The sequence below is a fragment of the Arachis stenosperma genome, chromosome 1 (genome assembly GCF_014773155.1).
Source record: "Arachis stenosperma cultivar V10309 chromosome 1, arast.V10309.gnm1.PFL2, whole genome shotgun sequence".
In the NCBI taxonomy this organism is placed as follows: Eukaryota; Viridiplantae; Streptophyta; class Magnoliopsida; order Fabales; family Fabaceae; genus Arachis; species Arachis stenosperma.
The window spans coordinates 26,934,865-26,945,101 of record NC_080377.1 but is presented as its reverse complement, the minus strand read 5'-3'; the positions used below and the strand labels follow the sequence as shown (position 1 = coordinate 26,945,101).

Sequence of the window (10,237 nt, the reverse complement as noted above, 5' to 3'; positions counted from 1 at the left end):
CAACTAAACTAAACCAAAACCCTAGTTTTCAGCACTCTCTCTCCTCACAACACTCAAAAACACGCTGAAAGTTAGAGAGAATGGAGAAAGAACACTCTCTCAAACTTCTATATCTCACTTGATCTTCAAACCACCATAACTTTTGATCTAGAGCTCCGATTGCCACACCGTTTGTGGCCACGCGTTCACCGCGAAGAGCTCTACAAAACCCATACAATTAATCTTGAGGTAAGCCATGTTTTGCTCTTCGAATTTCCAGCTTTAATTTCGAGTTTTATTAGCAAAAATGTTGAGATTTTGGTCTCTTTGATGTTATAGGACCTAACTCTCTTGAAGGAGAAGGTTAATCTTGTCTCCTTGGATCTTGGGTGTGGTAAGATTCTCAACCCTAGTGTAATTTATTGTTCTATGATGTTTGGGAATTGAGATGTTGTGTATGGGTATGATGATTGTGGCTTAGGTTGGGTATGTGTGAATATTGGAGCTTGATTGGTGATATTGAAAAGCTTGAAAGGGGATTTGGTGGTGAAAAATCTGTTCTTGGAGGTGTTGAGGCCTTGAGAGCTTGAGGAAAAGTGGTTTGGAAGTGCTCCGGTTGAGCTTGGGAAATCGGCTAAGGTATGGTCTCGGTTTCTCGTATCTAATATGTAATGTGGTAGGAAATACTTAGGCTAGAGGCCCTAAGATACTCATTGAATTGTTGGTGTTGTTGAATGGTTGATATATATGATGTGGTCATATATGTAATGATGATTATTGATTCCTTGATGGTATGATGTATGAGAAATATGCATGTTGTGATATATGCTTGATGATTGGTTATGGTTGAATTGTGGGTTGAACCATGTTGATGGTGAGTATGATATTGATTGTGTACAATGATGATTTATTGGAATTGGTGTTGTTAAAAATTGGCATGAGAAAGAGTATATGATATGTCAATGTGTTTGGGTTTGAGCCACTTGGGTGAAGTGTGTTAAAGTGATGGGATAATGATTTTGTAAATTGTGGTAAAGTGTCAATGTGTGAATTGAGGAGGCTTGATGTTGAATTTGATATATCTTGATTGATTTCAAAGAAAAGGGATGAAATTGGCATGTTTTGATTGATTTTGAAAAGAGTTAGAAATGGCTTGCTTTAAAAATGGCACTTGGTGGTTTTGTATGAAAATATGGTTTTTAGGCATACTTTGACGGGACATAACTTGGACTACAAATCTCCATTTTGTACCAAATCTGTTTAGAAATGAAATTGGATCCGGAATGTCCATGCCGTTCGAAGAACGGGTGAAAAATGATTTAAAATAAGAAAGTTATGTCCGTTGGAAGATTGGGGGTTGAATTTGTGAATTCTGCAGATTTTAACTTAGAAAATTTTTAGCAGAGTGACTCCGCGCGTAAGCGCACTTGGCGCATACGCACCGTTCTTCCAGAAAGCGCCATCCACGCGTACGCGTGATGTGCGCGGGCGCGCCGAATGTGCTGCACCCAATGCCCAGCCATTTTCCAGAGAGTTGTGCCAGAACTGTGCCAGTTTTGTGCCTGGGGCACGAGAGCACCCACGCGTACGCGTGGTTGACCCGTGCGCGTCGCTTGGCTATTTTTCAATCCATGCATTAGCATGCATGACGCTTACGTGTCGATGAGTTTTGTGGCAATCCACGCGTGCGCGTGGAGTGCGCGTACGTGTGGCCCTGTTTTCATCCCAAAGTTGATTTTTGAGTTTTAAAAGCCAAATCTCATACTTCTAAGACTCCGATCTCACCACTTATGTCTTAAATCATTATGATATGCCTAGCTATTAGAAAAGGAGCTAGGGGATGTGGTAACTTGCGAGTGAAGCAAGGAAAAAATGAATGATCAATAAGGATCAAAGATGATTATGTGAGAGGCGGAGGATGGTGGTGGAAGTGCTTGTTATGCCATGGGCCGAAAGGCTGTAATTGTTAATGAAATGGCTGGTTATGGATTTAACCGTGAGCTGGGTGGCTGGTTATGGATTTAACCGTGAGTCGGATGGCTGGATTATTGCCGTGATACGGCGGAGCCATGATTATGGCTAAGTATAAATGCATATATGCTGTTGAATGAATTGTGAATGTTGCACTTCCATTGTTGGAGATGAGAGTTTCCCTGGAAGGAAACAGTGGCTAGCCACCACGTGCTCCAGGTTGAGACTCGAAGCTCTTTTGACCCTATGTCGTTAGGGTGGCCAGACACTGTGAAAGCCCCGGATGAGCTCGCCCCCGTAAATATTCACCAGTGAAGGTGATGGATATAGATCATGATTATGATCAAGTTTATGATGAGTATAACTCGAGTTGGGGATGCGCGACAGAGGGACAGTCCAATGGTTAGCTACCAGGACTTGTCGGGTTGGCTCTATAACCGACAGATGATATCATCAGCCACTAGGGACAGGCATTCATCATATGCATACTATATGAATTGTTTGAGATTGCCTATTTGACTGCATATTACTTGCTAATTGTCTAAATGCCTTATTTGTTCCTATTTGTATATTTCTTGCTTGATATAACTGTGTTTGCTACATTATACTCCTACTGGTAGTTGGGAGGTCTGAAGGAATTGGAAAGGGAAGTATTAGTTAGACTGAAGGATCTTTAGTCAGATGCCCTTTTTGATTTAGCTTATTTATAAGCTTTGATATTATCTGGAGGAAGTTCTAGGATTGCCTTTGGCTTTCCTCTATTATTATGTATTATATATGTGGAAGCTGTTACCATGCTGGAGACCTTTGGTTCTCACCCATGCGGATTTTGTGGTTTTCAGATGCAGGACGTAAGGTTTCCCGCTGAGGCATGCTGGAGACTTCTAGATTTGCGAAGATCCTTTGTTCTCGGGACTCTGTTTTGGTTTATATATTTTGCTTAGATACTTTTATCTCCATTAAATAATACAAACTGTGATGACTCCTCTTATGAGAGATTTTGGAGAATAGGTTTTTTGTATTCGTGTCCCTTTGGGTTTTCTTTGGGGTTTTCCTTATTTTATCATATGTATAAATTGCTATATGCTCGGACCGGTTATCTTCGCAGCCGGATTTTGAGTCTTGATATTCCTGTTTTTGACACTCCTTTGTATATATATAATCTCGCGTTGGTTTATTCTTGTTCGTTACGTTATCGATCGGAGTGTTGCGCTTTTGAGTTGCGATTTTTTTGTTTACCCCTTTTTCTACAAAGGCTCCTAGTTATAATCAATCATTCATACTACTATACGTACTAAATTTTTATTTTAGAGGTCGTAATACCTTAACATCCCTGAATTATGACTTAAGCATAAGACTCTATATGGTAGGGTGTTACAGTTCATCTTACTTTGCTTTTAACATTTTGTTTGACTTTTTATTTAGTATTTTTTTTATCTTTTCTTTTGACCATTATTTTTCATATCACTTACATTTTCTTTTTTCCTCTTTTTTGAATTAAAATTAGTGAGAAGCTTATCCTTATTTGTACTAGATTGGGCATGTGGACTGGGCAAAGTGAAATGCTCTGCTATACGGCAGGGACAACCATGTGATGAACTAGACAATGTGATTGCACATTCAACTTACGCTTTTGATAGTTACTATCATAAGAAGGGAAAGACTCCTGATTCCTGTGACTTCAATGGAGTGGCTACTATCTCCACCACGGATCCAAGTATGGTGCTATATGCATTTTTTAGTTTAATTTAGCATTGATTACTTTGGAAATCTCTATAGTTTAAAAGGTTTAATAAAGTTCTTTTATTGTGCAAAAATTTTCAATTAGTCTCTATAGCTTAAATATGAATAATTAACCGCTTATACTGTGCATACGTACCCAAAGATGAAAACATATTATTCTTTCAAATAAAAAAATTATTATCTTGAATTTCAATTGCCTAATAATTTTCTAATAACCAATGACGTGATTTTTTATTATTTCATTCACTATTATCGTTATAAACTTTTTTTTGTTTGGTTTGTTTTTTCGTATGTTAATTGGTAGGTGAAAAAAGTTTTTATTATTTTTGGCTCAATACTAATTGCTGGAGGTAGATGTGAGTTTTATTATTTTTCATTTTTTTATTTTTTCCAAAATTTTATTCTATTTAGGTGGGAGAAAATTTCTAATTTTTGACTTTTGCATATCTCTAAATTTTATTTTATTATTTGATAAACAAAATCTTGTGAGAGTTTGTTTTGATTGAATTTTTGGTATGGTGGTGTTATTTATTTTATTTTATTTATGATGCTAAATTAGCTTTTCATCTTTGAATTATTGATGCCCTATTTCTTTTTCGGTCTTTAACTAAATAAATAATTAGTGTTGCTGTTCTGCCTTTTTTTTTCACCATTTGCTTCGCATTAGAACTCTTAACTCTTTTATTTAAACCCTTAAAATGATATATTTTTAGACATTTAATCTTAAAAAGCTTCTATTGTAAAAGGTGGAAATTTCTATAAAATTCAATCGGAAAGCACTTTCTCGCTATTGAATCTAACCATCAAGGACCTCATCTTTGCCTTTCCATCTACTGCTTTCATATCACTTACATATTCTGTTTTTCCTCTTTTTTGAATTAAAATTAGTGAGAAGATTATCCTTATTTGTATTATTATACACCACTTGAATTGAACTTGCATGTTATTTAGATTTAGTTATTTATTTTTTGTAATATTTGCTACAATTGATTGAGTTATTTAGATTTAGCTTTTAGTTTTAGAATTATTGATGTATATTTATTCTTGTGTATTTAACTAGATAAAAAATTAGCTTGTGTGTATTTTCATTAGAAATATGATATATTTTTTCATTGGAAATCTAAATATATTTGAAGCGCACTTGCATTTCCCTTAGTGTCACCTCATGTTTTTGTTAACTTCCACTTCCCTCTCTTTTTATTCTCTTTCTATTCTCTTTCTTACTCATTTATATTGCTGCTTGCTTTGGTCTGTAAAAAAGATTTCTGATAGGGGTCGCTGTTTACTACATATCTCTAGATTTATATCTATTGTTCTTAGTTTAGTATCTACATAGAGGATTACTTATTGGGGGCCGTGAATATCTTTCGCTAGATGTCTAGATATCTGAGGTCACTAATTATCTTTTAAATTTCCATGTTACTTACTTCGTCCCTCCCCCCCTAGAACACCCCAAAGTAAAGATTCTATGTATTTCAAAATTCAAATCTCTTAATTGATATATGTTTATACATAAAGCCATAACTCATTTGTTGATTCATAGTTTTTTCACATTTCTTTGGCCTATTGTATTACTTTTTTACATAGTTTGTTTTATTAACTGAACTCTATTTTTTCTTTCACCCATTTTAAGTGTATATCTTTTTTTTCTTTTGAGCTCAGTTTTTGAACTTTATTGATGGCCACTTTCTTTTTGGTATTTCATTACATAGATAGATAATTATCTTTTGTGTAACTTTATTGGGAATATGATATATTTGCCATTGGAAATATAATTATATAGGAAGTCTAATCAAATAATGATATCTATACTAAAAGGTGTCGTCATCTAGGTCTACCACTCCTAAATCTATGCATAGGTTTTCTTTTTATTTGTAGTTCTCGCTTTTCTCTAGGTGTTACCTCATGTTGTCTTTGTTATCTCTCTCTTCTCTCTCATCCTCTCTTCTCCTATTAACTTACAATTTATATAGAAGATAACTTAGGGTTAATATAGCTTACCATTTATACACCTTATTTGTGTATCGATTGTTGTTTGCTTAGGTCCTATATATAGGATTATTTAATGGGGCCTGCAAATATCTTTCGATTGATATCCAATGTCAATCAACACCAATATCTTTCAAATGTCTATGTTGCTTATTTTTTTTCCTCCCAAAATAAGGGTTCTATGGATTTCGAAATTCAAATTACTCAATTGATTTGTGTTTATAAATAAAGGCAGAACCCATTGATCATGGCAGATTTTTCTCAAATTCATGTTGCTATTGTATGTGTTTCTTAATTGCTGTTTGATTTATTGAAATCTGTTCCTTCTTTCATTCCTTCAATTGCATGTCAATATGACAACTGCTATGGATATGGTTAATAAGATTAATCCTGAGAAGGAAGCATGGAACCTCAAAGTTAGGGTGATTAGGCTTTGGACTGTTCCAACTTTCACTGGTCAACTTCTCCCAAATTTCATGGAGATGATTTTGGTTGATGAATCTGTGAGTTATAGTGGTCTAAATCTATTAAAAATTTTTGACTCTTTTTTTTTTTATTTAGATGTGTTTCTCCTTGCCCTTTTTATATCTAAGTCTGAAATTTTGTTTCATTTAAATTTGTTTTTCTCCGTATTTGATTTGTCATTTATAAGATTTTTAGTATAATTTATGTTGATTGGTAGGGGTGCAAGATACAAGCTACTGTTCGGAAGACTATGATTTACAGGTTCAAACAACTTCTCACCGAGGGTCGAGTATATGTAATGAAGCTCTTCTCTGTTGTGCCAAACCAAGGATCTTATAGGACCACTAGGCATCAGTTTAAGTTGATTTTTTAGTTCAGGACCACTGTTAGGGATGCTATCTGCGATTTTATTCCAAAATCTGCTCTTACAATCTCTCCATTCACTGAACTTTTGGAAACTAAAGAGGATTCCGATTTCTTAGTTGGTATGTTGTGCTATTTGCTCATACTTTTTTCTGGCTGGAATGATTGCAGTCTTGTTTCTTTGTGATTTGTAGAATATTGCTTTGTTGTCATTATTTCCTAATAGTATTTTTTTAAATATTTATTTGAGATGTGGTGCATCTGTTGGTCTCTGTGTCGGAAGAGAAAGAATATGATAAAGATGGAAAGAAGATGAAGATGGCTGTGATGGAACTTGCTAAAAATGAGTTAGCGTTCTTTAATTTCTACCTCTTCCTCTTATTGGGATTCTTTTTTGTTTTCGGTGTGTTTGTATAGTCAAGTTTCTAATAGTGTAGGTGATTTTGTTGGTTGTTTTCAGTCACAGGATTCGGTGTGCCTTATTTGGTGAATATGTTGACGAACTTAATCGATTTCTGTCTTCTGGGTATGCTGAACAGCCAGTTGTTGTTTTACAGCTTGCCAAAGTTAAGGTTTTTAGAGGTTTGTATCATGTAAATTTTCATTTCAGGTGTGTCAGTTATCCAAGTTAACTTGGTTTTACCACTATATTCATGTAACCAATGTATATATAAATATATATATATATATATATATATATATATATATATATATATATATATATATATATATTAGGTAGAGTTGGACTTCAGAATGTTATGTTTACATCAAAGCTTGGATTTAATCTTGACATCCCAGAGGTGGCAGCTTTTAGGAAAAGGTATTTTTTTACATGTAGATTCTGTTGTGTTTGTTGTTGTTGTTGCTGTCATTGTTTACTTATTTAAGTTGGTGCTGTATTTGTTAACAGTTCTATTCCACATGGAGTTAGTGCATCCCAACCCATTGCCTTTGTTGGATCTGGAAAAAATATCGGAATAGAAGAAGATTTTATGAAGCTCACACCTAGGTGTACTGTGAAGTCGCTTGATGATAACAACCGGGTTGGAACCAGTTTAATTTTTTTATCATGTTTACTCTTGATAATTTGTGCTAAATTTTCTTTTTCTATTCGTTAGTAAATACTACTTTGTTTTGTAATCATGTTAATGCTTTTTTCCTCCTTTGTACTTAAAAATACTATGCTGTTGGTATTTATTTCAGTTTTTCAGTTTTAGTTTGTGTTACAACTATCTTTGGTTATAATGTCTTAACATTTATAGACTTGGTTTTATATTTTTAGGCTGGAACTTTTGTTGTACTAGCGAAGATAGCTAAAATAGTTGAGGATGATCCTTGGTGGTACTCTGTTTGTGTGTGTGGTAGAGGTATTCTGGCAAAATCTGAGATTTACTTTTGTCAGTTTTGCAACATCCATGTTACAAATATGACTCCTAGGTATAAATATTTTACAATGCTTCCTTTATGCTTTGTTAAATAGTGAATTATTTCTGCGTAGTTGTTAACCTTAGGCCAGTATGTATGTGCATCTTAAAAAAATCCAGGTTTAGAGTGAAGGTGTTGGTTGAGGATTTCACTGGTGTTTCTATTTTTGTCCTCTTTGATCGTGAGGCAAGCTACCTACTGAATAAGACTTGTGCCCAGCTATTTGAACAACATCTTAAGGATGTTGATGTAAGTCACTCGAATGCTATATTCTTTTTATGCACTGATTTTATTGTTAAAGAGTTTTCTTATCCTTAGGTTTCTACCGATTCATTTTTTCTGTTGTGTCTGTTTTGTATTGTTCGTAGGTTGTGTTTGGCACACAGTCTCCTCCTATATTTCAAGAAATTGTTGGAAAAACTATGCTGTTCAAGGTTCTTAGTAGTCCTGTTGGGATGGAGAAATTCAAAGGGACTTATACAGTGAGGCGTGTTTGTGATGATGCTGCAATACTTGGAATGTTTGAGCTCTCTGGTTCAGATTTGAGTCCCGAAAAGGTATAAAACGAAATTCGCACCTATTGTTTCATTTTAATAATTTCTTTCTTAAATTTTTCATTTTTTGGTTGTTTCACCTTTATTCATGTCTTATATCGGATGTGCTTTGTATTATCCAAGGCTGGCTTTGTACTAAAAGGAGAGGGATCATTTGGGGAGCCCTCTAAGGTTACTGAATCATCGAATTTGGGATTGACTCCTTCCAGCTGCTCCGAGCTCTTTGCTGGTTTGCCTCAATTTACCCAACCAGAATCAAGTGTTGTTGACTTGGGAGCTGATGAAGATGCTAAGGTTTCATGCTTCCAGTTTCTTCTGTTATTTTTTCTGTATTAGTTTTCACCCTTTTTTGAGTTGTGTTTAAATTAAACCTAATATGTTGTGTCATTTAATAGTGTCCTCTCCTTAAGAGAAAGTATGCTGATGCTGTGGTGGATAAGTTAAATGAAATGGATAGTTCTGAAAATTCATCTGATGAAGTTGATGAAAGTGAAGAAGCGAGTAGTGTTGCCAATTTTTTTTTTGACAAGGCTCTTAATTTTATGATCAACTTCCTTTGACTAGAACTCATTAATTATCCCTCTAATTAGGTTTATATTTTCATGCAATTGTTTACACTAGGAGTATGTGGCTGGCGTTAATCGAGGCTCTGTTGATGCTGAGAAAGATGTGAAGCCTTTGTTGAAGAGGTTGAGAAGATCCTTGAGGCTGCAATTTGATGAAGCTGATGAGTCTCGTGGCGCGGGGAATGATGGCTCCTCTGGACATGGGGTTAATTGAAGTGGCTGCCCATGGCAGTTAACTAGAGCTACTGATTAGGACTAATCTAGGGCATTATGTATTTTGGTTGTATCCATGTAATAGCATTTGATGCATTAGATTCTAGTGGATGAGAATATGCGTGTGTTGTCATGTTTTGTATAAGTTGTTTGGATTGTTTTTTGGGCATCTTTCTTATGTAATAGATTAAGTGCTAGGGTGTGGACACAATATCCTTAGCCACTAGGCAAATTAGCTATTTAGCCCTTTATGTTTGAACTTATTTCTTTGAAATTCAATAAAATGCAGTAGCTCTTTTATGATATAAAAATCTCTCCTTTCACAATTTAGTTTATTTTTTTAACTTATGTGGTTTTGCCAAGTGAATGCTTTATGATATTTAGATGACTGAATATTCACGTGTTGTTGAATTGATTTGTACTTTCTTGATATATTTGTATTGAAAAGGTTGGAAGTGATCTTTTGGCCATTTCTTTTGTTTTGATAGATTTCTTAGGTGAGTTTTGGCTATAATGGCTAATATAGCTTAGGTATTAAAAAAGTTCATTCTTTGTTAAAATGATGACAAGGATATATGTACACCACAAAGTCACTCATGATTTTCTATTTGACTAATTTTTTTTATTAGATGAAGTCATTTAAAAAATATTTGGATTTTATTGGCTCTCTCTCATGTCAATTTGAGACTCAAATACCCAGTTCTTTGAATACACTATTTTGACATTAGTGGCACAAAATTTTGATTAGTTGATTTATTGTAGAGTAAGTTTAACTATATATTTTATAATAATAATTCTGTTTTCATTGTGACTGTATACGAAAACACTGTTTTTTTGAATATAATGAATGGTGTATTCACTATATTTTATCCAATTATTGCTGAATCCATTTTTTTCAATATATGGTGAATATGTAAATTGTAAATACGTAAACAAATTTTGCATCATATTATAATGTAAAGATCAACA

At 34.3% G+C, this 10,237-nt stretch overlaps 1 protein-coding gene across 1 annotated transcript; it reads left to right on the top strand.

The window, feature by feature from the left end:
- Nucleotides 1–6,035: 6,035 nt before the first annotated feature.
- On the top strand, nucleotides 6,036–9,269 carry LOC130976781 (uncharacterized). Its single transcript, XM_057901710.1, has 12 exons — nucleotides 6,036–6,185; nucleotides 6,365–6,436; nucleotides 6,521–6,632; nucleotides 6,761–6,857; nucleotides 6,971–7,120; nucleotides 7,421–7,553; nucleotides 7,793–7,947; nucleotides 8,055–8,184; nucleotides 8,304–8,492; nucleotides 8,613–8,783; nucleotides 8,885–8,995; nucleotides 9,111–9,269. The coding sequence occupies exons 1-12, from the start codon at nucleotides 6,036–6,038 to the stop codon at nucleotides 9,267–9,269; spliced, it is 1,629 nt and encodes a 542-aa protein (XP_057757693.1).
- Nucleotides 9,270–10,237: the final 968 nt, after the last annotated feature.

Bases quoted from the DNA above. Each gene is read 5' to 3' on its own strand.
- LOC130976781 (XM_057901710.1), top strand. From the start codon at position 6,036: ATGACAACTGCTATGGATATGGTTAATAAGATTAATCCTGAGAAGGAA. The intron at 6,858-6,970 runs GTTAGCGTTCTT...GGTTGTTTTCAG, and splicing joins ATGGAACTTGCTAAAAATGA to TCACAGGATTCGGTGTGCCT. The intron at 8,185-8,303 runs GTAAGTCACTCG...TATTGTTCGTAG, and splicing joins AACATCTTAAGGATGTTGAT to GTTGTGTTTGGCACACAGTC.